Below are 27,879 nucleotides of genomic sequence, written 5' to 3'. Positions count from 1 at the left end.
TTATGCTTGGAATTCCAAGACTCCAAGAATGTAATGCTGATATGATTCCAAGAACTTGTGAATTAGCTGTATTAATTATTTATATCGTTTCTTGCACCTGGGAGATTTTGTCTTCAAATTCCTAAATTTGTATGTTAATCTCAGGTTTCATCTAAAGACTGTTAAACCATTTACTTGGGAGAACTAACGTGGGTCTATTGATTTATGCAGGATGCTTAAATTAAGGAAAAAAATTAATTGTGAAAACTTGCACATGAGAATGTATGCCGGAGAAACTAATAATCAAGGAAATTATTTGAAAGGATTATTTACTTTTTGTTCATTGTCCATTTCCTCTGCATTTTGAAATGCACATTTAGAACAGGAAAGAAATACGGAAATTAATGATACATAATGAAATTAAACTGAAATGGAAATGTGTCGTCTTCCAGAGAGGGCTAAGAACTATTAAAGGATTCTCTTTTAGACTAGAATTCAAGATGCTCTAAAAGAAATTAGAAAAGAACTTGGTGATCGTCATTAAAGTTCAGGAAATTCCTGTGTAATTTTTCAGAAGGTGTCAAATAAAAGCATCTTTCCATTGGCCTCTTTAATTGTGAAATCATTCTAGTATTACTGTTTAAGAGGCTTTCAGAAGCTTTTATATAAGTTTTGTTTATCCAATGCTAATTTTCTCATTTTTCTCCAAATTCCAAATGCCTGTTTCTGATTGTTGAAATTAACATTATTTCTTCATTAACTGGCTAAGTCAATGAAAGCACTAATTTTTGGCAGCTACTCATGTACATTCTGTGAGAACTGTAATGTTTTCCCCAAATCACTTCAGTATTGATATGGTGACTTTTCCAATAAGGTTTCAACCTAATGTCTGTGGACATTCTCACTTCTGAATTTTAAGAATGCTGTCATTGAGTGATGTTTTTGGTTGACTTAATTTTACTTTTTAGAAGGGCTTTGTAGCAGAGTAGGTGGGGGTTTTACATGTTTGTGCATTCCACAGGAAAAAAACGATAACAATCCTTGTAGCTTTCGTTAAGATACCTTTCTAATCATAATCTTTTCAGTTAACTTTCTTGTTTCCTAAGCGAAAAGGCCTTAAGTGATTACATCATCTGCCAGTCCTTCCCTCCTCCTATTTTTCCCATGGGTCATTTTCTGTCAGTTTTGACAGATGGATAGAAATCTCAGATGCTAATTTTGTATTAATTTCTGTGAAAAAAGCTCTGCATCGGGAGAGATTGCTAATGCATCCACTGCTAGGAAAGATGGAACCTTTATTAAACACTACAGTATCCACATGTGAGTTGAGTCTTAAGACGTACATCCATAGACAACCAGGTTTTACTGTTCTTGGAATGGGATTACTTGCTTCCTCGGCCTTTGAGGGAACCAAATTTGTACCAAATCTTGCCTTCATGCCTTGGGTAATTTGTGCCATGGAGCTGGCTGGTTCAATAGTAGTAATTTGATTATGTAAAGAGAGAGAAACAATCTTTCTTGTGATGTAAGTTTCTATTATTTCAGGTTTTTTTTGCTGGTTTGTGGACATCTGTCATCTCTAGGCATTGGGTAGCCTGAGGCCTTTATAGTTGCTGAGGATGAGTTATAGCTGTATGCTATACATACAGGTTGGAGTAAATTAGTACATGTGTGATAGTGTGTTTTTGCTGTAGTCTGCTGAAGTCATTAGTCGCACTTGAAATCCATTGTAGAATGTATTAGATTAAATATACCTAGTTGGATAAACTCAATAAAGCAATATTCCTTGTTCTTCCACAGTAAGATGAATGTACCTGTCACATTATGACTGTGTCCTTTTTTGTGTTTAGGTTGGCCGATATTCACAGTATATGTAGTATTTTTGTACATAAATTCTTGGTTATATACGTTTGTTTCTCTCTGCTGAATTGACAGAAGTCCTGATTTGTTTTGAAGGTAACTAATTGGGTAAAGCTGAAACCTTGGAGCAGTCCTTTTTACTTCTAAGAACTTTGTGTATCAAACTTTTCATGCTCAGCTTGAACTTCCTCTGAAAATTAGCAGCCCATCAAAAAAACCCCAATTTTTTTTTTGAAAATGCTTGCTAGAAACATGCATACTATAATCAAAGTGCTGATTACCAATACTGAGTATTCCTGGGATGTTTTGTACATCAGAATATACATTTTGATGCGTGGTGTCCATCCCCTCTGCAGTGAAGCGCATAATAAAGCTGCTTTCTCTGTAATTGTTAAATAATTCAGAGCTACAAATAAAATTGTAATGTTGTTGAAGAGCAGACAGATTCTCTTGTCCAGAGTCTATGAAAGACTTTGTTGGGAAAGAAAACCTGATCTTTCTAAAATTTTTTTATACGGAGATATCCTGGAAAATAGACAAGTGCAAAACAGACAATAGAGATGCAACTAGAAAATGTGTTTGTTGTAGCAAAATCTCCATAGAAATAGAAAGCTAAAATTTCATAACCTTAAGTTGACCTGGTTTAGATAGGAAATCCTCACACTGCAGTGTAACCTAAATATGAAGCATTTTAGGTATGAAGTGGTGATACTTCAATGAGAAAGAATCCTGCTCCACAATGAAAAATCTGCTGGGGTGAAAACTTTGCATCCTCAGTAGTAGCCATGGAGATACCAGCTTTCAATCTGTCATCCCCCCCAAATGACATAAAACTCGGGCCAGCATGACTGTTGCAGACAGGGAGATGATATGCATTTGCTTCTGAATTCGACAACACTGTGGTTGTGGGACTAGATTTATTTTTTTTAAATGATTGTTCATTGTTATCGTGTGCTTAGAAAACAAAGAGAACGTACCAGAATCCCATTGTGTTGCCTAGATAAAGTTTATTTTGCCTGTAATCCGCAGGCTACAAATGGTCCATAAAGCAGTTGCTTTTTTAAATTTTTTTTTTTCTCATTCCTTCTCCTCATTCGGGAACCATGCTGTCAGTAGATGCAAGCATCTATTGTGTGAGGTATTTGGCTTCAAACAGCTGTTAGGTTTTAATTAAAATGTCTACTAATCTCATGCTAATATTAATGATTACTTAGTAAATCAGTAAAACTGTTTATCAAAACAGATGTATGGAATCATTTTTTTTCAAGCAGCAGAAGCAATACAGCCTAAGAATGAATGCATGTGTGTCTGTATTTTAAGCATAGGTGCTTTCATCATGTAATCAGAAACGCTTCTCCAGATCGTGGAGTTACAGCTTAAAGCATTTTCACTTTGATGTGCTGGAAAAGAAGACACGGGCAGTAACGCATTACTATAAATTCATGTTTCAAGCCTTAAGTGTTCACTGGGGGCCCTGTGCCCCTGTACTGGATAGTGAATGCTTCATTATTAACTGTGGTGGATAAAAAATAGGGCGAAACAGCCTGTGCAAATTGAAACATCTGTTTCCCTTTCCCAGAAGTCCAAGGTCTGTCAGTTATCTTCGCATGTGAACTGGCGGAGGGCCATAACCCACTGTTCGCCAGCCTGTTTCCCAGATATTTTATCCTGAGAAACAGTTCTTATCCGTCCGACTGTCACATTAGTGACAGAAGCGTGTTCCAGATCAGGCTGCTCCTACCACACTGCTATAGGGTGTAATTCTCTCCTGGGAGGATTAGCTGCAGGGTTAGTGCTTTTAGCTGAACAGAGTGAAATACAAAGGCTATGAAGTTATCCTGTAGCCATGCGTGTGTTGTGCTGGTCACCTTCCGAAAGAAAGAACGTCGATGAGAAGTAAGTTTTTGGTGATCTCTACCCCTTTACCAGGGGCGTGACTGGCTCAAGGGTCTTGACGCAGCCTGAGTAACTTGATCTACTCTTGGTCCAGCTGGGCAAACGCACCTTCTCCAGAGAAAAACACACAGAATTCGCTGATGTTTTTCAGCTGACGTAGTGCTAAGATTTTTCTGTAGGCTTCAGATTACGCTGTGGTTCGTAGGTCCGCATTCACATGTGCAATTAGGGCACTCATGGCTCCGTTCAATTGTTTAAATTCTGGAACAGCAGACTGGCTGGCAGTACTGACCCAGGCTTTGGGTCTTTTTGGTATTTTGTCCTGTCATTAGTTTTGGAAGCAGGAAGCACTATATCAAAGACAGCCTGAGCATTCAGCCCTACGTCTCTTGCCACTCGAGAGGCTCCTGTGGATCCCCGGCAGGCATTAGTACACAGCGCCTTATTATTTTTGTAAACTCCTGCTTTCAAGTTCACATGAAGCTTGATGTTTTCGAAATCCCTCTTCTAAAAACACAAGTGCATGTTCTAAATTACTAGTATGGTTCTGATGAAACTGATGGACCTCCTTTTTATCGATTTGATTAGCAGACTTTCATTTCCTCTGCAGAAGAAAACTGACATTGCAACAAGAAAAATAATTTCAGCTTGGGTAACAGACAGGCTTGTTTAACCTGCCTTTTACTAGATTTTCTAGGGGTAACTGTCTGTTATCAGCAGTTGATGCTTTTTTTGCTCTTCTGTTGGGAACCTTTGTAATCCTGATGCTAAAGTTCATGCATTCCACTTGCAAATGCTACTTCCCTTAGAAAAGTTACTGCACTACGCAGTACCCTTTCTATAAAGATGGAATATCTGCTTTTTTGGTTTTGCTTTTTCATAACTTGGCTTGCATTTTAAGTTCCATTTAAGAGTAGTCTGCTATCATATTGGATGTGTTCAGCCACCTACAAAACACATCTCTAGTAATCACTGGAATTCAGTAGATGAGAAGTCAGTACCTGGGTGCAGTTTCATACCCTGCACTCCAGCCTTGTTATCCTGCCCAGGAAGGTCAGATTTCCAGTTTCCATATTCAAGAAGTTGGTTTATTTTTAATTAGCCAGTTTCTTCATGGGCCTTTCCCTTTGGAACTTGCAGCTTTGTGTTGGCGTGAATGGTTTGTGTTAGTAATTAACGTTACACAGAACTGTGTTAAGGGTCCAAGTTTGCGTTTTTGCAGTGATATGTTCTGTTTTGTTTCCCGTGGTGTTTTTTCCAGTTCCCTTCCCCTCCACCCCGTTCTTCTTGTAAGCTGATAAACTTTTGCTACGTTTTTCTTTGGGTACTTTCTCCTACTACTCTGTTACAGAAACTGATGAAAACATACAGAAACCTCTGTTTAAAAATTAGGAAGGTGTAGCAGTAAATGAGGCAGAGCTTGCTTTATTAGCATCTGTTACAGCCCAGCACTTACCACTGAGTCAGCCATCAGACCCTGGATTTCAGCAGGGTTTATGTTGAAACTAATGCCACAGCGTGGTATCTTGTTAGGTGATAATTTAGCCAGACAAACAAAATCAGACACTGTCTTTTTATGGTTATTATTATTTTTCTTATTCTTTATAGTCTCTAAGTTCACTTCTTTACAAGCTCTCTGAGATGCAGTAAAATAATAACAAAACAAAAAAAACATGCAAGAAGAATTTTGAAGTATTTCTGGCATAATCTGTCACAAATTTCCTGTGTATTTATGCACTTGATGAAAAGAAAATAATATTTCACATTTGAGTTTCATTTCTCCTTTCTCAGATTTTTCAAAACTGGTGTTGTGTCACATGTATTTGTTTTGTTTCGGTTTCATTGGTTGTGAATAGAAGCTCTTGGAATGCAGTTTCTGAATACTGTATTTGTGCTGAAAAAGTTTCAGCCTTTCACCTTAAAACTTCTGGGATATATGAAGTAAATAAAAAAACTGCCTGCGTTCTTCTGAAAAAAGAATGAAAGAGCAATCTTTATTCAGCTAGTCCAGAGTCTAAGAACATATCCATGAAATTCTTGTTAAAAGTATTTTGAAGAAGAAATTGTTCAGAATTCATATTTTTGATGGCTTACATGAAAAAAATCCTATTGACCTATAATTCTAATTTTGTGGTTTCAAAAATACTAATTGTTACAAACATCACTGAAACATTACTTAGAAATTTCATAAGTTTTTCATTGCAATAAATTAAATAAAAGCAAAGCTATCTGATTGTAATTCTGGTATCTGTGCTTTTAAAAAAATTTTATATTTTTATTTGAGTGGCCATAGCTACTGTAAATATTGGCGATAACTTTCTTGAACCTACTAGCAGTAAAGTCCTTGGTTTGTTGATTGATGGTAGCAGACGTGCTGGGAAAATGTGACTCCTAGTCCCAAAATAGAGATTAAACCTTAGAATTCTTAATAATATCAATATTTTGCTGATTGTACTTGGCTCCTTGTCTTTTCCTAGCATTTCAACATCTCAAATCTGACAAACTATGTTTATGTTGGGGAGGGGGCAGAGAACATGCAGTATCTGTGGTCATTGGTATTTCTTCTGGGTCTGAAACAGCCTGTGGACTCAATCTCACGATAAAATCCCTGAAATACTTTGTGTACTTATCTGATTAGCATATTGGAAAAACCCTCTTGATTTAATTGATGAATGAATTCCATAGTTTGGGTCATTTCTGTTCCAAATACAAAAAGCCACCCGATTCAGTGCTCAAAATTGATGCTTTCTTAAATTGTTTTGCATTTTAGTAGTCTGGCTGAAAATCAGCGTGGACTTAGGGAGTGAGAGGTAGCAGTGATCCTTTGTGGATAGGACTTAAGATTTTCGTTATTGCTTCTGACAGAAGAAAAATTTCTTTGATGGCCCTTTCCTCAAATTTAACAGAATAGTAGTTGATCAATTGTGATTGAGTGTTTTCAGTAAAGTAACTACAGCATTCAAGTATAAAGGAGAAATGGAGTATTTGGGTGTAAACCATTCTGCAGAAGGCAGAAAAACACTTTCTGCGTCACAATGAAATTATAGTTACACCTGTCAGTTGAGTGGGGGAAACAATGATGGTTTTATATACCTGTAAGGAAAACCGGTATAGATTACTCATCCCAGCTGTTAAAATAGTCTTTTTGTTTACAGTAATCGAGGCTTATTTATAAAGGTATTAAAATAGCATGCTGCAAGGATGCTATAGGTTTCTTTTGATGGATGTGTATGCTGGTGTTTTGCTTCAAGACCTTGGAGGTCTACAGGGCTGTAACTAAAGAACAAAATTCTCTATAAATATATTCTCTGATTTGGGGTTGGGTTCTTTTCTGTTTGCTTTTGCCTCTAGCAGTCTTGTTGTATGTCATAATTCTGTAGAGGATCCAGTTGGCTTTGACTGTGCTTATCTGTCACTTGATAAAAATGCATTAAAATTTGGTAAGGCAACCTTCAGAAAAAACTCCACATGATATTTGATACTAAAATGGTACAGAAAGTACATGCATATGAGGTTGTGTATTAGAATGTTTAAATTCTCGTTGGCATAAGCAAATGTTTTTCAATTAATTTGTTTGCTTTGTGTATCTCAAAGTAGCACATCATACACATTTTTATTTAAAATATGCAAGGAAAGACTACTATAAAAAGTGGATACTTTTTTTACACAAAAAGCATGTCATGAAGTTATATGATGTGGCTTTTTAGATCTCATTAAGCATTCTCCAGTGAACAAAAGCACTGTGACTTATTAGTGAACAGCTTGTGGTTGCAGCTGACATGTCTCACTGGTGCTCGCTAAAACTGGTGAGAAGGCTAATTCAGACCGATGCTTACACAAGAGAGCAAAGCATTTTCATTTATCTATAGTGGATTGTTTGGGCTGTCAGACCTATGTCTGTAGACTTAGAAGAACAATTCTTTTTCTTTGTGAGGCTGTAACAATTTTATTGATGGGATTTAACAATATTAATTCTTAAAAAATAAGCTAAAATTTCAGGGAGAGGTGAAGAGCTTGTCTGCTGCCATATAGTAAGTATGTAACTTAAGTAATGGTCTAGCTGGAAATGTAACTTACCAATAAACTGAAGAACCAAAGCAGTAAGGATTGGAATATAAAGATGCAGCTTGGTAGTATAGTTTGTGTCGTCCACTGACTACCTGCTCCTGACAGAGCCAGCTTCCTTCTCCTCTTGGCGCCTAAACTTGCGTCCTCAGATAATTGCTCCCTCTGTTTTGAAGGGGTAGTTTTCTGCCAGTGGACTTTCTTACACCACATAGCTGGGTCATTAGCTTAGAGCCTGTTCTCCTCCAAAAAGCGATGGGAACATCTGGCCACAGGCAGTGAAACGCCAGGTTGGGAGGTAGTCAGCTGTTATATTAGCTAAATAAAAACATTCAGGGAATAGTGAACTGAGGCTGATGCTGTCATGCTGATGCTATCGTGGTTTTCCCTTGCAGTTTTGCTGGCGAGTCGTTTGGTGCTACAGGATTGCCCTTAATTTTGCCTCCTACTGCTTCACTGGCAGAAGCCCGAATCTTTCTTCTCTTGCTGCAGTTGTGAGTGCAGTAGCAGCCTGAAACAGCCTAGCAGTTGAAAGATCGATGGCATTTGTAGCCCGATAGATTTGAGAAAGATTTATTGTTGCTACTGCAGCAAGAAAGAAACAAACTGTGAATTGGCACACTTGTTTAAAGGATAAAAATAAAAGTAGTCTCAGTTTTTCTTTTTCCGCTTTTGTAGCGTAGTGAGAATTGGACTCAGTAAGACCTCAACAAATACTTCCCTGGGGCAGTTTTCTGGTTATTTTTTTCTTATTTTTGATAATTGTTACTCTGTTTTGTGAAAAATATTGGTGTTTATTGTCTGAATGTGCGATACAGATCAAAGACATGATGACTTGAGTCATCAGAATACAGACTAAAAAGTGTATTTCAAATTGGTTCTTTTTAGAGCAGTTTTAACATGTAGAGTTCAAACATTCTATATCCTGAGTTAGAATCATCTTTATTTCACTTCAGTGAAATTTACTGAAGCCTGTAGTGCATCTTGGCAAAAAATAAGTGGTGAGGTAAGGAAAAACAGAAGTTGTTGATTTTAATATCTGATTTAAAAGTGCAAAAAAATTAACAGTGTTGCTTTCACAAATAAGAATAGGTTCATTCTATGGAAAAATGTACTTTTTTTGACAGGGTTTAAGAGAAGTGAAAATTGATCTGTTGACCAGGAATGAGACTTTCTGAAAACTGTCACTCTGTGGCACTAAAGAATATTATATGGGCCAAGTCAAGCAATTAGAGAGAGGAATAGCTGGTGAGTTTGTGTTATGGAGAATAGGAGATGAGAAAAGGATAGATAGTAAAGGAATAGAGTTGTTTGAGAGGCAGATGTGAAAAACAGAATGTGGTAACAAAATTCTAGTATTACTCTTCTGAATGGCTTACTGTGGGTGGCAAGTCAAGAAGCTGATATTTGCAACAGTATTTTGGGCTATCTAAAAGGGGACCAGAAGTAAAGAAATAAAAAATGTTGTGGGTTTTTTTTTTTTTTATTTCCAAGTATGTGTGAGAAGCAGGAGGTATTTTGGGTAGGCTTTTTTTTTTTTATTTGGAGGACAGATTTGTTTACATATAATGTTAAATTACTGAGCTCACAGGACCTGCAGGATTTAAGTTGAAACACCTGCCTCCTTTTCTTGTGCCCAAGCATAAGTAGTCGGTGGTAGACGGAACATCCCCATCAAGTTACAGCAACAGGGTTGGATACTAGCCAGATGAAAGAAAAGGCTCGACAAAGTGTAGCTCTTCTCAGAGCATTTGCTGTAGCTAAGGTTAGAAATGGAGGGTAAAGATAAGCACAAGTTGTGGTAGTTTATCTCCACAGAAAACAAAGTGATATTAGTGTCACAAGTGCTTAAATGTTTATCTGCCATCAAGCAGAGTAGGACAAATGTGATTCTCATTTCAGGCAAATTATAAAAATAGTATGCATTTCTCTGCCAGTAATAGCAGTAATAAAGCAAGACTGAGAACAAGCATTGCACATAGGGATAGAAAATGTGGTTTTGAGTTGTAGAAGGAGGGGGAAAATGCCACAAGCATTCTGGTTACCCTAGCAAAGCAAATGCTGCCTGAATATATTCTCCAGAATGTATTCTGGAACTGGATCAAAAAAGAGCTCATTAAGCAACATACAGTTAACTGTAGGCATTTGAGCATTTAACAGTACTGAGCGTTTACTGAACACTGATACATGTTGTTGTAAGTTGACCCTAAAGATAACCATAAAAGAATCAAACTAGAAAATGTTATGAATTGACAAGAGCTTTTTCATAAATCAGACCTCATTTGGAAAAATAAATCTTCAGTGACATACGAGAAAATACTATAATTTTAATTTTCTAAAAGGTAGTTTCTTTAACCTGAAGTACTTTGTTGTCCCTGAAAGCTAAGGTTTTGCATTCCAGTAGTCCTTCGCTTGTTAAGAGTGACAAAGGAATGCACCCAGATTCCCTTTGCATAGCTGAGGGTCTGTGTACACCACTTATACAGGTTATGTTTAAAAAAGCATATGTAAGATAACATAGGGAGTTACTCTAATTTACGACCTTTAGAAAAATGAAACAAAAATTTAAAATATTCATAAAGGGGTGCAAAATTAATTAGTGTTAAAAATGGACATGAAACTCTGTAGTTTTGACAAGCCCAAAATACTAAGTATCAAAAATTAAAGAACGTAGGGAAAATTCAGTCCTGCCCTTAATTTTACTTGCTTCCTTTAAACAGCATTGTAGCAGGATCTTGTAACAGCCTGCATTTTTAACAGCCTGCTAATAGTTTCCATTATAAAAGGTTTCTTGGTTTTAGTCATTTTCCTTGGTTTGAGTTTTTTATTTTCTTTTTTCTGAGAAATGCTAACACGTCATTAGATTCACTTGGTCATTGAAATTAGCGTGGACAAAGTCCTCTGTCCAGAGTGTGTCGTTTCCATTGTTTCACGGAATTCCACAGAGGTTTTAAGAGAATTAGAAATTCTTAAAAAATCACTGTTTCCTACTGTGGCTTGCACTCCAGCCTGGCGTCGCGCCGAGACAGCAGCAAGCCGCGGGGTTCGGTAGAGCAGGTTTTGCGACCGCTAAAGCGGCGCGAGCGAGACTGCAGCGGGCTGGCCGCACCAGCAGCACGAGGGAGCGGAGATGGCAGCCGCGTCTAGACTAACCCAACGCTGGGATTCGTACGCTAAGGCCAGCCGGGAAACGGGTTGCTTCCCCCGGGCTCGACGGCCGACCCAAACTGGCCCAAAGGGCTATTCCGTGCCATCTGACGTGGTGCTCGGCGGTAGAAGCTGGGGGGAAAGAACGAAGAAGAAAGGGGGACGTTTGTGGCTGTGGCATCCTTCCGTCGCTCGGCTGGGAGCGGGCTTGGCTCTTCGCCGGGATCAGCCCGCAGCGGGGGAACGAGTCTCTTGCTGCCGTCGGCTGAACGGGTTTGCTTAAGTGTCGGCAGACTGCCTGGTCTTCAACGCTCAAAATGGGTTGGTGTGTTGGTAGGGTTCTTGCTTTTCTTTTTAACGTCGTCTCAGTTAAGTCAACTGTGTTTTCAACTGTATCAGACTCGGGTAATTTTAGCTTCCAGTTTTTTCTGTTTAGCCACTAGGTAATGTTGTGCTTATTTCTCTCATGCACATCTAGTCAGTCCCCTTTCATGTTGCTGTATAGCATTTAATTACGATTGCTTTCTTTTCCCAAGAGGTGGTTGCTTCAGTTACTGCAAAAACTGGGAGGAATTGAGGTGGTAGAGGCAAACAAAACATAGTAATTCCTGTCTTTTAGGTATTTGGAGTTGTAGTCTAAGTGACTTCCTTGAATTTTGCCTATTTTAGGCAGTTAGGTAAAGGATAATTATAATACAAAGAAGACTTTATATATGTGACTTTATATATGTAACTTTATATATAATCTTTCAAATATTTGTGTTATAAAAGGCTTCTGACTAGTAGGTAACAATTTTAATATATAGTTTTAAAAAAGAAGTCTTGGCTCAATTGACATTTCAACACAGCCAAATATGCATGAGTATTTCAAGTACAGTAGTAGTGTAGATCGTTAGAAGGAAAAAATCTGTAAAGTACCTGCTGCAGTTTCCATGAAATCATTATGTTTCCCTCTCAGAAAAGAAACTTTCTTCAGCTCTAAGGAAATGGATAGTGTTTTGGTTTTATTTACAACATGACAAAAATTTAGGCATCTAAATTAGCACTAAATACTTATTTTTGGAGGGGAGAAGAGAGAATGATTACTGTCAGGTATTGTCCATTATATTAGGAATGTAAGTAGAGAAATTATATTAAAAACAGATACTACAAGCCTGAAAAAAATTTGCTCCCTACTTTTCCCCTCGGGTTGTGTTGTGGGTTTGGGGGGGGGAGGGGGGTTGGGCAGGGTGTGGGTTTGGGGTTTTTTTTAAGACAGACATTGGAGTGAGAGGGGGAAGCTTGTTGTTGTTGTATAATTAAAGTAGACTATTGTTTGTGGGTTTTTTCCTGAAACGGGAATAGATTTTGGCCTTTGCATCAGTACGTAGTTACTTCAGACAGTATCTATCTGTATTATGCACCGTGGAGCACCACATGTAAGTTTACAGCTTAGGCTCAGTTTAGAACTGAGGATGTCACATGGATCTCTGAAGTAAGTCACGGGAGGGTTGTAATTGCCTCTTGCAAAAATGGCATAGGCAGGGCTTTTCAGGATGAAGGAAGGGGAATTCTCTAATAGAATTACAACCAGCTCCCATTATAATATTTTCTGGTACCTTAAATATTGTTATCTCCAGTTTTTACAGTAGCTGGACTCCAAAGTAATGAACCCTTAGTAGCTGTAAAGCATCTTAGACTTGTTCTGTTTCTCTTCCTCTCCATTTCAAAGAGGTACGTGTTTATCGATGGCAGGCGCTGTGCACAGTTAATGGCATAATTTTCAAATTGCTATCACAGCTTAAAGGCTGGTTTTGCTTCCTCCTTCCTACATACCCATCAAATTTGTACTCTTGGAAATGCTTCTTCGAGGCTGTGGAGCTAGGTGTGAAGCACCACTTTGGCTGCCCCAAGGATGAGTGCTGTGGGAGGAGAGAACATAGAGATGGAGAGCTTTGGGGTGTAATCGACAGTATTTCATAAAGCCTTTGAGTTGTAGTCCGTGATTTCAGTCTACCTATAAACAGACTCTGTTAAAATACTTACTGTGAAACAAGCACTATGGGACAATAAGAAGAGAGCACTACAGCAGGTTTCAATGCCGTAGAGTTAATAGATAGGAGTAGGAGAAAGCTATTTTGCCACAGGGTATATAGGATAATGATGATATCTACTGCGTTCAGGAAGTTATATTGAAAATATCAGCCCGGTGCTGCTCTTTTCTGCTGACTTGGAATTTGTCTAATTTCTGCTTTATTTTATGTTCTTGAGCAACGGGAGAAAGAAAATCAGGAAGTTGCTCTCCTGTAGATCTGGGATTACAATGGGAAGGTGGGGTAGAGGCTGGATGCTGGTCCTCTTCCTGCCATCCCCATCTTGTTCCAGCAGTTCCATGGTTTCCTGCTGCAGGGAGATGATCCAGCTGCTTTCTTTAAAGCAACATGGAGCTCTTCCTTTGGGCTCATCTGTTTTGATGAGCTACCTGAATTTTCTGAAGAATGCAATAAATTATAGGGTGACTTTATTTATGTTTTTTTAATAATCTGAAGCCCTCTTCAGTAGGGGAGAAACATTTTGCTCTTCAGATGACTCTAACCTCACTGAATTTGAGTTGCCTGTTACAAAAATGGCATTAGCAGAGCCTCTCAAAAAAGAAGAAAAATTCTTTAGTGGAAAATACTGTTTTTCTGTAGGGATTACTGCTAGCTCCTGTTATAATTAATTAGCTCCTCCAGTCTCCCAAAAACCACACGAGCAGTTTTAAAATTGCCGATGTTTTGCAAAATCTGAAATACCAAAGTTGAAAATTAGTAAAGAAATTGGAAGCTGCCAAAACTGAGGCATCCTTTTGTTTTCTTTTAATTGAACTTCAAAATGTTGGTCAAAGCTGCCATTATGTGAACAGTACTTCTTTTGTTTAAAGACAATTTAGAAATTCTGCACAAAATAAGAAAGGCAGACGCTGCTTTTTCCACTCGGGCAAAGAAGCTGATGTAGGGCAGCAGTGTAGAAGCTAGCAGACTTTGTGCTCTGTACCTGAGGAGGTGTGAGGAGCAAAAGGAAAACAGGGTCAGCTGCCAGAAGTTAAAGCTTTGTTGGCGTCTCTCCAAAAATTTCCGCCTGTATCCAGTGGCCACAGTGAATAGCGTATGGAGATCAGTCATCTGGGGGATGTATATTAGCACTTCAGTCCTACCTGAAATTCAACTAATTGCCAAATTACTTTTTTTTTTAATACATATTTTTAACTGATATTTATTTGCTCAGCTGTTGCTCCAGATGCATGTACGGATCACGCATATACATGGTTCAAATACGTTATCAACACTGAAAACTTAGCAAGTTTTCCACCAAGATCTCAAGTCCTGAAAAGTGTAATGATCCAGTTCTTTGGCAGCCTACGCCAATTTAGCTGCCGGCTTCCCGGGCTTGCCCTGCTGCTTCTCTTGCCCTGTGTTCAGGCTGTGAGCTTGTCTGACCTTACACTGAACCTGTTTGGAGCACAAAGCTGGCAGGAAGCTCTGTACTTCGCCTGGGATAGTTTCTCGATGATTTAGCGTGCTGAAATAGTTCAAAGCTGCTGCAAAGACACGAGTAGAAACACATGGCCAAGCCCGAGGGGAACCGAATGGGGATGAAGCTGCCAGCGCTCAGGTTAGCTTGGGATGCCCAGAATTCAAAGCTGGAGGTGATGGGTGAGATAGAAGAGGGCAACATCAAGAAGAGCTTACTGCCCTCAGGTCAGTATTGATTACATCTGAGGTCCGCCAGCAGAAATCTGGAGTTTCCCTCTTCTGCTGGAGAGAAGTATGAAAACAGCGGCAGTTTCAGAGATGTCCTCTTAACTTCAGGGTAGAATCTGTGGGGGTGTATTGTGCAGTTTGATGCTGAGCATGATTTTCTTTACTTGGATAGATTACCTTTACTGAAAAATAGTTCCTGCTGTTTTGGAAATTACTTCCCATTTTTTTGGTGAGTCTGGATATGTTGCCCTTTCATCTCTGTGGTGGTGACTGGCCACTTAAAGAGAATATCTGATATTTCATTTTCTGGCACGTTTGATTTTAAAGCCAAACTAAAAATTAAAATGGTAAGAATGTGCAGTTGTCCCCCAAAAAAATCGCGCCCCCCCCCCCCCCCCCCCCCCAGTTGCTGAAAGGTGAAGTAATTTTGTTTCCCCCTTATATTAGAAATAATACATGTTGTTGGAAAACCTTCTTGGTGAAAAACAGAATCTGATGTAGGGAAAACTGCTTTTGCATAATGGCACTTTGGTTTTCTAAAGATCCTGTAGTAAAGAGTTTGAAATAGAAAAATGTATTAACATTTGTAATAGTTCAGCTCTAATAATGAAGTGATTCTGTTTTGTAAGGCTGGAAAAAGGGAAATTGAAGCAAGTTTATAACTTTTAGTAGTCAGAGAAGGAGAGGATGAAGTATTTTGAATCGTGAAGATCTCTTGTTATTCTAATGTAATTACTATGTGAAAAGAAACGTATTTACCAGCCTCTGAATTCTCAGTGTCTGGTATTCCAGGCATGTGTAAGTATTCAAGTAAACTCAATACATTTATCCACAATGTAATTAATTGCATTTTAATATTTTGTTCCTTTTGTTAGAGTAATGATTTCGTAAAGCAATTACTATATTTAACCTAAGCAATTTGAACTATTATTAGAAGAGAATATGCCTTTAAAACAATTTCTGTGAGATTACTTATTTTTTGTTCATATAAATATTTCAGTTTTAAATAGTAACACTGTAAAAACAGTAACACTACAAGTATTAAAAGATGTTACAGGAAATTCTGACTTATACTTGACCCTTCTCTTTTTAACATTATTTACTGCAGGATTTGAACAAGCGCTTGTCCCTGCCTGCTGACATCAGGATACCCGATGGCTATCTTGAAAAGTTGCAGATTAACAGCCCGCCGTTTGATCAGCCAATGAGTCGACGTTCTCGTAGAGCATCACTAGTAAGTGTAATGTATCTGCCTTGCTAAAACAACCTCTTGGATCTTCAGATTCCATTTAATGCAGATGTCTGTATACCATAGGTATGATTTAGCTTCATTTATACCTTGGCCTTCACGTCCTGAACTTCAGTGTGCACCTGTCAAAATCCACTAAAGAATTTCACCCTTTCTTTCACTTTTCTTCTGCAAACGTGGCTATATCATTTCTCAGTGAAGGTCTTGACCCATTGAAATCAGTGGCTAAACTCAACTCCCAAAGTGCCTACTTAAATCGTTTTGCTTTTTAGAGCAGCAATGATCTGTTCGAGCAAATTGGCCCCATAGTCTTAGGTCAAGGCTGGGGCTCTCATATGATATAGCAGGAAGGCCCTAAAGCAGCATAATATGAAGACAGGTCCTCCTCACTGTTCTTTTTGTATACGATAACAAATTTTCCTTCTCAAAATTGCTGTTGAGATGATAGTTGGGTTTGGTTTTTGGTTGTTTGTGTGGGTTTTTTTTTTTAAAGCATACGTGAATTCCTAAGAGAATGAATGAATAAATTCACGTATTCCTTTTTACATTATTGGGTTATTTTAAAGACAGTCTTTTCCTTGGACAAGGCAGAATGAGGATTCCTATACTGTAGTTATAAATGCTAGAAATCTTGGATACTCATATAAAACATGCACATCCCTGAATAGTCCAAAAAACCATTATTATCTTATTTTTACAGAAATTGCTACATTTCAATCATAATTTGATCTATTAGCTTTCTTAATCAAAGTCTTAAAGAATTGCTAGGCCATTACTGACTTTCTGAGCAAATTAATTGGTGAGAAATTCTTTACAGAGAAAAACTGGATAGGTTTATGAAATCCACTTTGTTCTTTGTTTTCTTGATTTAATAGCTCTTTTGCTGAAAAATAAATATGAAAGTACATGTAGTGAATTAGTTTTATTAACTGTGAAATACCTTTGTTAATTCACAAACAATAAAATAATGTCTATAACAAAGCAATGGTTGAGTTTCATCATGTATTTTTCCCCTGAAAAATTCAATTTAGTGTGCTAGACTAAAGCTGTGATCTGTGTGTTGCCTTTTACAAGAACAGTATTAAAAGAAGAAAAAGATTGGATCAAAGCACTGGAAGTAATAATAATGTAGCAAGCTTAAATATTTGTGCCAGAATTTTGTAGCTCATTAACCACGTAGTTACTGATGTAGCACTGAACTGAGGAACAGACTTCCCCAAACCCTCTCTTTTCAGATGCTGGTGAAGTCCTTTTGCAGTAGAACCTTTTTGGTGGAATACAGTATTTGAGGGCTGGGGGGATTTTCTTGTATATCTAAATCCCCTTGCTCATTTAACATTGAGCCCTGAGGGCAGCTGAAGTTCTGTCCTCTTTACCTTCTAGAAGACAGACAGAAAAACAGTGCCCTCTAATGAATATGGCGTGTGTATGGAATCAGCTTCCTGTGACAAGGTTGTTTTGTTTTGCCTTTTAAGCCCTGAAAGTGTTTTTAAAAGTCCAAAATGAAACCTGTGAGCAGTGTGGTGGTATGCAGGCACACATCTGCTGTATTGTCCTTTCATGATTTCAGAGTAACCCTTAAAAAAAAATATTCAAGGACTCGTTATTCTGAGATTGTCATTGAAAGCTTTCTAGCAGACTGTTAATTACAATATATGAATATTGTGCTCTGCTTCAAAGGCATGTCTCTCTTCAAGGCTTAGTAGGAACTGAAGGAAGAAGGCTATAAAAAGTATCAAGTGAGGACTTGTTCTACTTTAGGTCTGGTGGTTTTCTTTGAAATACAAGAAAAAAATTAGCTTTTACGGTAATTGTATTTTGTGTGTACGTGTGCAGTTTTGCATGCACAGTAGCATAGGTGGAACTCCTATGCACCAGCCATTAGAAGTAAGAGACCATAAATATGGTGCATCAGTATCTCTGTATAAGTCAGGATACAGATGTGTATTGCAGAAAAAAATTTAAGTAGTTCAGAAATTATTTTGAAGAAAAAATGAAATTGATCTTACTTTGAGGAATGTAAAAATTAGTTTTTCTTATGAGTGGTAGGCAACCAAAATGTGATTAAAAAATTAAACACATTGAAAGGCAGGTCATGAAGAATATCTGTCCTCTGTATATAGGAAATACTGTATGATTTTATTGTCTAAAGAAGATACCGAGTTTATTAGTCTTGATGAACAACAATGACATTTCTTAGAAATCGGACTTTAAAGTTGTATTCCAGACTGTCTGGCAATAGCAAGGCCAATGGCTATGAGTTCTCCTTTGGTTTCTCCTGTAAACTAAGCAGCCTATCTTCTTAATTCTCTAATCTAATGCTCACTTCAAGATGTGTTTGTTTAAGTAGGCCAAAATGCACTTTGGAAACATAAATATTTATTTTACTAACATTGTATCTATATCAGTGGTATGTTTAAAATCTCACTGGAGTTATAAGACTTGTCAAATATCAACTTTGCTTGTATTTCAGCGTAAACAGCTTGGTTTCAACAAGCTCCTAAACATGCTTCATGCTACAGTATCCTTACGCAGTTTTAAAACATTTCAATTCTAACACTAAATTAATAAAGCAGAGCTACTCTTAATACTATGTTAACATCATTATGTGCCTATTTTTTCTCTTAGGTATGTTAAATTGTTTACAGGCAAGATCTTACAGATGTGTTTACTTACTTCAGATGTGTTTTCATGCATGTGTTCTGAAAATTAAGTATTAATCCAACTGGTTTTAGTATACCTTCATATTATATTGTTGCCAAACTGAATACAGTCAGCAGTGTTTATGTTAGACTGTGTTACCATGAAATAACATACAATTTCAATATCCATCAGATTTTAGGAGCAAATCAACATATTCTGACTTGTGGACATAGGTGCTGAAGCCAGTCTAGGGACACAGTATTGTTCGATACGAAGAAAGAGCAAGTGGAGAGCTATTTTGGAAGTGGAAGGATGTGGTGATGGTAGGGAGGACAACCTGGCTTTTTGGTCTTAGTGTATGTTCAGTTGTCAGTAAAGCAAAACCCCATGAAGCTTATGGATTTGGGGGTTTGACAGGATACAAGCTATACGCACTCTGTAAATTGGTTTACAAATTGACGTGTTTTACGTGTCTGCTTTCAGCATTCTTTACGCTGTAAGAACAATATAAAGCTTTGCTGGAATTGACAGTGGTCTTACATAAAAATAACTATAAGAGATGACTGTATTCAATATGAGAGTAGCAGTGGATTTGAACAGGAAAAGAGTAATGATCTTGCAGTCTTCAGAAAACAGTGTTATGGAGGCAGGCCAACCCTCCTGGCTTGCATTGCAGAGCCAAGTTGGTGGCGAAAAAAAGAGAGGGTGAATAGGTTCAAGTAAAATACACAAAAACTTGAAGTTAGGAGCCACAAAACGTAAATTGTTGAGACAAAGCCGAAGCTTGTGGAGAAATGACGTTTAGGGGTTTTACTGGCAGAGTTTTAGACTGAAAAGCATTGAGAGGTCAGAACCTGGAGCTGAGATCTTGAACGTAGCAAATAAGTTGTTTAGAAAGAAGCAGCAGCAAGTGGTTAGGCTGAGCAAGAGAAAGGATGGAATAGTTTGAGATTACTTCTGTGCTTTAAGCTATAACAACCTCATTAGCAGTGATCAGATCAGAAGAGTGGAGGAGACCTAAGTAGGAGGTAGGGTCAAGTGGGGTTTTGGGCCGAGTGTAACTCAGTACATAGTCCTTCCAGGATACACAGTAGGCTGGTGAACAAGCTGAGCATTAGGCTTGGATGCTGGGATGCATTTATATCATAATATGCTAAATTGTTCTTAAAATGGCAGAATTGTGCAGTGTTTGGTCAAGTACTATCAGGTATTTTTCTGAAACAAAGTTTAGCTTGCTGATTAAATGATGTATAAAGTCTTGAGTCTTAGTGATTGATTTTCCATTTCTTTTCATTGCAGTCAGAAATTGGATTTGGAAAAATGGAAACCTATATCAAGTTAGAAAAGCTTGGAGAGGTATGTGTAGCTTTCTTTTGAACTGATTACTGCTTTGATAATGTGTTATGTAAAATTTTATGTAAATGTTAACTGAAAATCACCATATCCCTCAAAATACCCATTGAATTTATCTTTTCAGTAAACCAAACATATTCATCATGTATAACAATGTCAGCACCACACAAGTGATCTATGCATATATAATAAGCAAAACATAACTGCAGCATAGTGTAGAGATACTTTCAGAAACATAACTGCAGTGTAGTGTAGAGATACCTGAGCTAGTTTTAATCAAATAGAGACTTGCAAAAGGGTAAATGATCCCAGCAGCGAACATAACGCTACCTGATCTGACTTCTTCGGTAGCCATATGGTGTATAGATTTCCGTGTAATTTTCAGAGCTGTTAAGTATACGCATCCCTTGTGTCTTCTGTGTGTTCAGACCTGTGCTTAGAAAGTATTTTTGTAGTTTTACATATATCAAAAGAAGACAATGTAAAAACTATTCATATCCAAAATAAAACCTATTAGAACCTCAGAAGTTTATATTTTCTTTTTTAACTTATCATTCAATGAAGGAACGATTTGTAAGAGTTTTCTTCTTTTTCCATTTTGTAGGGTACTTACGCAACAGTGTATAAGGGGAGAAGTAAATTGACAGAGAACCTGGTAGCTCTGAAAGAAATCCGCCTGGAACATGAAGAGGGAGCACCATGCACTGCCATAAGAGAAGGTGATAGCTTTTCTTTTCTTTCTTTTTTTTTTTTTTACTACTTAGAATTTCACATGCTTCTAGGGGTTTTTTTGACCAAAGTACTGTTGGTACATGGAAAAACAGGCTGCATGGGAGATTAATGAAATTGGTATTAGTTTTGGTGAGGGAAAATTTTGGTCTAGACATATTAAGAGTTAGTGTTTCAAATTTATTTACTTTATGGTTAGTGGTTGTGTTCTCAAATGCAGTGTTATAAATGGATGATTTTATATTGGACTATTAATAGTGAGTAATTTTCAGGGATTCAGAATACATTTTAACAAATGACTACTTCTGTCTGAAATATATGGTTTAGGAAATATTTACAGTTTGTTACTCCAATGTCTGTTTGGTGTTTTGATTAAATACCTATCTTATTAACTTAATCTATATGAGTATTATGTTCTTAAAAATAGCTTTTTAATTAAAAAGTAGCTTATATCTATGAACGTGCTAGAAATGCATGTACTGCTCCTGTGTTTTGCATTTCTTTATTTTATACTTACAATTCTCTTTTGCAGTGTCATTATTAAAAGATCTGAAGCATGCAAATATTGTTACATTACATGATATTGTACACACAGACAAGTCTTTGACTCTTGTTTTCGAATATCTGGTAAGTGCTTAAACAGCTAGCGAGCTTTACATTCGGTTTATTGTTTCTAAGTAACACAGACATAACAAAATTCTGTACCTTTTTTAAAAATACTGGGACTGTTACAGTTTTCTCCTGCATCTAGAATCATTCAGCTGCAAAATGAGAACAGTGTATTCAGTTCTTAAATTGCTGTAAATTAGTAAATACTGTTCCAATCATTTCAGAGTTTCATTAATAGCAGTTAGTGGTGATCTACCTGAGCAAACCATCTACTTGTACCGAAATCATTCACTGTAAAAAAGGATAATCGCACTATTATTCAAATGATACTTTTCTGTTATGATGCAACTCTCGCAAGTTAGCTAAGGGAAAAAGCATACTTTGAAGCAAACAATACATTCCATCTTTTTGTAACAACCTTTTCAAGCACGTGTGCACAATTGCATACCTCACTTTCTCCCCTCTTCCATTGTAGACTTTTCGCTTTCTCACTGAAGCTTTACCTAATTATATATTTTGTATAATATGCTGGAATATATAAGCATAATAAGAGGGATGAAAAAACCTCATTATTTCCAGCGTAAGTGGAGACTGTAGCAATTCCATAAAATACTGTGGCACACACAAGATGAAGGAGAAGGCAGTAACAAATAATGTTGTCTGAGATGATGCAGCTTACTGGAAAACGGGTATTTATAGCCTCTGGAAAGCCTGAGATTTTTGCATGTTCAGGCTTATAGGTTTTTTTGTCATTGAACATCTTTTGCAGAAAACTCAGTTTTCTGGTGAACTATTTCCGTTCTAACAATAAATAACATTCACCTAATCTGTTCTCCTCAATTTTACTGAACAATGATGATGGTGTTTTGACAGGATAAGGATCTGAAGCAGTACATGGATGACTGTGGTAACATCATGAGCATGCACAATGTAAAGGTGAGTGTTTTCAATGACAGTGGCTGTCTTTCAGCTTTCTCTGCTCGAAGAATTTCAGAGAACTTAATGATGAGAAGCTATATGGTTTAGCGCTTTTAAAAAAAAATAATTAAGAAATTTAATTTCCTTTTTGACCTTTGGGCCTGGCTTTACTACACTTGACATCAGATGGAGTCTTTCTTTTTGGTTTTGATGACTTTTAAGTGTTTAAAGCACTGAAAACAGGAGATTATGTAACTTTATATGTTTTCATTCTCTTTGAAGTTACATATTAAAAATTGAAAACTTCCTAAAAAACCAATACATTCATAAGTATTTTGACCTCTTCATGTCCTTCCATTATTTTATACTCATGTATTAAGTCAAGTCTGTAGTTTGGTATATCCTCAAATAAAATTTATATATACACACTGAGGAAAATGTAGCCTCAATCATGAATGTGGGTTTGGATGCCACTGCCTACCACACAAGTAAGGAATTAATAATACCTATTTAAGAATGAGTGATGCTCATCTTTCTATTAGTAATGCAATAGAAATTATTTTCTTTAAGGTTTAATTGTGTGTTGCTTTTAACTATGGCTGTGGCCAGGTCAAGTGACTGAATTTCCAAGCTGGCCTGCTGAAACTAACTCAGGTTCAAGTGTTACCTCTTGTAACAAGCAGGTTTTGATTTGGAAAACTGGAATAACTGTTTATATTCTTTAGTACTTACGGCTTTACAAACAAGATTCCAAAGAGAGGACAGTAATACCTTGAAATGAGTGAAGTTGTCCAAGGAGGCTGGGTTACCAGTAGCGCCCTGCTGTGTTGCGGCCTGTGCTGGACTGTACCTTCAAAACCTCTTCATTAAGCCATATGTAATTCATATAAGGGATGTTATTTGTATGGTAGATGTGTTTGAGAAACTCATCCGGAAAAAAATTAACTTTAAGCTGTGATCCTAAAGAGCAAAACCATGAGTGTGCACGAATGGTGGGAAAATTACTTTTATTCTTATACAGCAGCACATGGCGCAAATGTGGTTGACAACACAATGTACTAAATACTGTGAAGTGATGAGTTTTGTGTGCATTCCAGTAGAGCTGTCATCCTTGGTTTTGGCTTAGTTGCATGTTGAGAAATCTGTTCTTAGTTGAATTGTGTATGGGATTCAGTCTTAGATGTTGGTTACTGGTTGGATAGCTTTTTCTTCTGTTCTGTTGTCACGTTGCAGTAAGTATCTCTAGGGAAGGACACCTGCCCTTAACCTACTCTTTTTGTTTCCTTTGAGAGTCTACAAAGGGAAATTCTGTAATTTGTATCTACCGCAGAGAGACAACAAAAAACATAATTACGCTTGTGTTTTTAATTAACTGCAAGTTAATAAGTAGTGCTTTAAGCTTAAAAAAAAATGAAGAAAAGCTGTAAGTGGGAAACTGACTCCTGTAATAAGTGCAGTTAGAGAACAAGCAGAATCTGCTTGTGGTAATCTCAGCTAAGCAGAGGAAGTGTTTTTCCCTGTTTGCCTATGATTTAAGCTGTGCTCTAAGAGCAGATTTATACAGTCAGTACCTTTGGCACTGGGAAGCCAGAGGAGCTGCTTAACAGAGTAGCTGTCGGCGCTTACCTTAGAATAACTGGGGGTTGGGTCATTGTTAACGTTTGAGAGACCTCACTGTCATCAGTCTCCTCACATTCCTCAGGTAAGCCTAGGTTTTTTGAGTTTTAACAAAATGAAGACGTATAATGTAAAGGTGCGTGAGATGTCTGCAGGTATTGCCGTTTCAAACAAAATTTTGATCTAATACATGTCATCCTGTGCATTTCCAAAAGGATCCCTGCCAACTGTGGTGAAGATGCACAATTTCTGTAGAACAGTCTGCTTTGCCTTCTTGACTAATCCTTGCAGTACCAGTGCACGCTAAAATGGCTATCGATTTCCACAGCAGTCCTGTTAATATTACTTGGGACTGACTACCCCTGTAACCGTATGGACATGAGTAGATGAAACAAAACTTGTTGCTTCTCATTCTGCTCTTTGACAAAGAAAGAAGGAAAGAAAAAACTTCATCCCAATTCCTTTTTTTCTAGAACAGATATATCCCACGTAAGCAGACTGAGAACAGCTGGATGTAAACCACGCCTGCTGTGTATTTGTCCAGTTTAGGAAAAAGAATTTGGTGGTGTCACCTGGTACAAAAATAAACTGATGTGTTAGAACATGGTCATATAAAAACATTCTAGTGTTTCTCCTCAGAAGTCCTATTACATGCTGTATTTGTCACATTGGTAAACATTGCTTTCTGTAACGCTTACATTTTTTATTTCTACGTTTGATCGCCTGTACTGACTGAGGACTGTTGTGGGGTAAATGCCAGCAACAGCTACCCAGAAGTGCCATGTTTAAGATCAGGCCCTTTATAGATACAGAAACTGCAAAATAGTAGTTCTTAATGCAGTGATATAGTAAACTTATTTGGCTGCCCTCTGCTAAACCTTGCTTCATCCCTTTCTACTTCTGTGTCTATATATGTGCAGCATTAATATGCATGACTGAAGTTGCTTGCTCGGCTTGCTGTTCCAAAGGACTAAAATAAACCTGTGTGTGTCAAAGTGAGGGGGTGAATATAAATGCCACAGGCAGTTGGGCTGTTTTAGTATCCTCATTTCCCCATTTCTGCATGTTTTGTGAGCTTGTGAATCCAAGTGTATTTTTCCAATAGCACGCTAAAACGTTCTTTACATATTTTTGCACAATTGGATAGAAAGGATGCAGAGCTCCGTTTTCAGAAGGGATTCTGTGGCAGAAGGGAACTTGTATACTCACTTACCTTTAAAGACATTAGTGTGGGGAAGAGGACTGGTAAATGCTTACGTAAAAATAAACAGCCCTGTGGTTCTCTTCAGTTAAGCAGAACAAACTGCTCTTAAAATCTTTGTTGTAAAGTATGGTGTTAAAGGAGTGCATTAGCATAAAGGGATTTTAACTCTCTAAACAATAGTGAAGATGTTCAGAATGTGTTCATATGGAAAAATAACTTTTTGAGAAGTATTTTTGTCCTGCTTACAGTACAGAGACTTAACTCTGCGGCGCCCAAATGGGCTGTTATAGTCATGTAATCTATGGATTAACATTTTTAGTCTAATTTATATAAATGTTCTCTTTTGTAGCTATTTTTATACCAGATTCTTCGTGGTTTGGCATACTGTCATAGGAGAAAGGTATTACATCGAGATTTGAAGCCACAAAATCTACTAATTAATGAGAAAGGAGAACTGAAGCTTGCAGACTTTGGTATGGCCTGAAATTATTCTGTAATATTTTCTTCACTTGGCAAAAGAGAGATATCTTTCTTCTTAAAGGAAAGATGAGAACATTGGGTGTGTAGTGAATTTGTGCATTCTCAGATGGAAAATGAGTCAGCCTTTTACGTGATATTAGTAATCAAAGTAATAAGCGTATAGGTAATATTGTGGCTTGACTTGTGGTTTGCAACTATTCTTACAGCTTCCTTTGAATTTGACGCTTAGTCAGATCCTTGAGGTGGAGCTCAAGTTGCTTTTCCTAACGCTCCACAGTCACTCCAAAGCAGAGTAACCATGATGGGAGAGAGAAGGGGTCTGTCCATGTACTAAATTGTCAGGTGTTACTCCATCACTGATACACCAGGTTCCTTTGGGATTCCGAGTGGGGCATTCACAGTTTCCCATTATCTTCTATCTCAGGAAGGTCCTTTGAAAGTTGTGCTACTGCTGTGTTTTCCCCTTGTGCGTGGATGAAAGTTACTCAGAAGATTGCATCTAACATGATAGACCTAAATTTTATTGAAGATATTACTGACAAACTGACAGTGTTAGGATGGAAAACCCCTGTTCATCCTACACTGATGTGGTCTGTTCCCACCGTTTGATTATTCATTTGTTGCCTTCTGCCTTTTGCAACATAATTCTCAAACAGAAATAGTGTGGAAGGGTTTTCATGGGGGGAGGAGTCATATTGATCTAATGCTTTGTTGTTTAATGAAATTTATAGGAGCAAGCTGCACTTGACTCTTTATTTCCCTTTTTATCAAGGATTGGCTAGAGCGAAGTCTGTTCCTACAAAGACCTATTCCAATGAAGTTGTCACGTTATGGTACAGACCACCTGATGTTCTCCTTGGATCTTCAGAGTATTCAACTCAAATTGACATGTGGTTTGTATAGCTTTGTCTAATTTAAATTTTTGTTTTCAGTCAAGTTGAAAAAATGTCAGCTCTTTTTGACTATATAGTAGCATTCCAATACTCATCCTTTGAATTTTTGAAGGCTACAACTGAGTTAGCTTTTTAGAGGAAGGATTGGCAGACAGGGAAGATGCTATTATTTCTCGCTGAAAATGCAGAATACCTTTTTATTGCTTAGAGTAAGCAGGCATTAGGCCCACAGTGTCAGCAAAAAAACCCAAACATGTTCTCCTAATGATGTGATAACGTGGCATTTTACTATGAACTTTAATACAATTGATAAACTTGACATCTGAAGGAAGAGCATGTAATACAGCTATGACATAGGTTTTCTTTAGTCTTTCTTAGTTCTTTTGTTGTTACGTATCTTTGAAAACTATTTTTAATAGCAGCATGTGGCTAACAACTAATTTAAGTTTGTTTTAGTTGAAGAGAAATCACAAAAGTCTTTAAGAGCTGAAAGCTTAAATTGTTGGACTGTTTCTGATCTATCTTTTTCTCTGTTTTTATAAAGGGGCGTTGGATGCATATTTTTTGAAATGGCATCAGGAAGGCCTCTTTTTCCTGGTTCGACTGTTGAAGATGAACTGCACTTAATTTTCAGACTTCTGGGTAAATGGATACTTTTAGCAGTAATGTTAGTGCTACATGTTTGTTCTTCTAAGCACTTTTTCCACAAGAACTGTAGGTCTTTATCTATAAATAATGATATTTTATATTGCATTATAATTAAGGTGAATGAGTGTACTCCTGATGATGAATGATTGAGCTGAGTGCACACCTGAGTTTGTACAACATAAGACTCATTGATTTTTTTCTTTCTTTCTTTCCTGTTTAAATTACAGGATTAAATGCTTATTTATGTCAAAGTTGTTTCTTTACATTTTTTTAAGTTGAATTTTTTGCTTTTTTTTTAAATGCAGGAACCCCATGTCAAGAAACATGGCCAGGCATTTCTTCCAGTGATGAATTTAGAAACTACAACTTCCCTAAGTATAAACCACAACCCCTCATCAACCATGCACCAAGGTACTTTGTGTTTTGTTGATAGAAAATATGCATCCCTGTGGCTTTGCATATTTGTAAATGTGAACATGTTTCCAACTACGGTATGCTACCGAATGCTGGAAAACTACACACGAGTTGTGTTATTGTGAGCAGACAGTAATGCAAAGCATAATCCTGGTTATCGCATAATATGCAATTACTTTGTCTAGTGTCATTTAAGGTACCTCAGCTCCTTAATGAACTATAGAACTTTAAACTCCAATTAATAATGCCTGCCTAGTAGGAGTACTCACACAGCACTTCCTAAATAACCCAAATTCTCTTCTGTTATATAATAGGCCCATTGTTAAAATGGCAAGGTTTCCTTGAGCAGTCTCTTGAAATCATTCTAAAACCATTATGAGGAATTTGAAGGGTCTGCACAGTTATTATAAATAAACTTTATAACAAAGACTACAACATTTTTTATTGACTCTG

The 27,879-nt window shown here is 37.3% G+C and overlaps 1 protein-coding gene across 4 annotated transcripts in view; it reads left to right on the top strand.

Annotated features, from left to right (window-relative positions):
- CDK17 (cyclin dependent kinase 17) overlaps positions 1-27,879 on the top strand; it is a 93,185-nt gene that overhangs the window by 61,152 nt on the left and 4,154 nt on the right. For all 4 annotated transcript variants that reach the window (XM_049792175.1, XM_049792178.1, XM_049792176.1 and 1 more), the window contains 9 exons: positions 15,778-15,903; positions 19,861-19,917; positions 20,519-20,633; positions 21,176-21,270; positions 22,126-22,188; positions 25,341-25,464; positions 26,244-26,364; positions 26,909-27,006; positions 27,318-27,423. In XM_049792175.1, the coding sequence (XP_049648132.1) occupies positions 15,778-15,903; positions 19,861-19,917; positions 20,519-20,633; positions 21,176-21,270; positions 22,126-22,188; positions 25,341-25,464; positions 26,244-26,364; positions 26,909-27,006; positions 27,318-27,423 (905 nt within the window). The remainder of the gene's footprint in view (positions 1-15,777; positions 15,904-19,860; positions 19,918-20,518; positions 20,634-21,175; positions 21,271-22,125; positions 22,189-25,340; positions 25,465-26,243; positions 26,365-26,908; positions 27,007-27,317; positions 27,424-27,879) is intronic.

Source organism: Accipiter gentilis, chromosome 34 (assembly GCF_929443795.1).
Source record: "Accipiter gentilis chromosome 34, bAccGen1.1, whole genome shotgun sequence".
In the NCBI taxonomy this organism is placed as follows: domain Eukaryota; kingdom Metazoa; phylum Chordata; class Aves; order Accipitriformes; family Accipitridae; genus Astur; species Astur gentilis.
The sequence above is the reverse complement of the archived record's forward strand: the minus strand, read 5'-3'. Positions and strand labels throughout refer to the sequence as shown.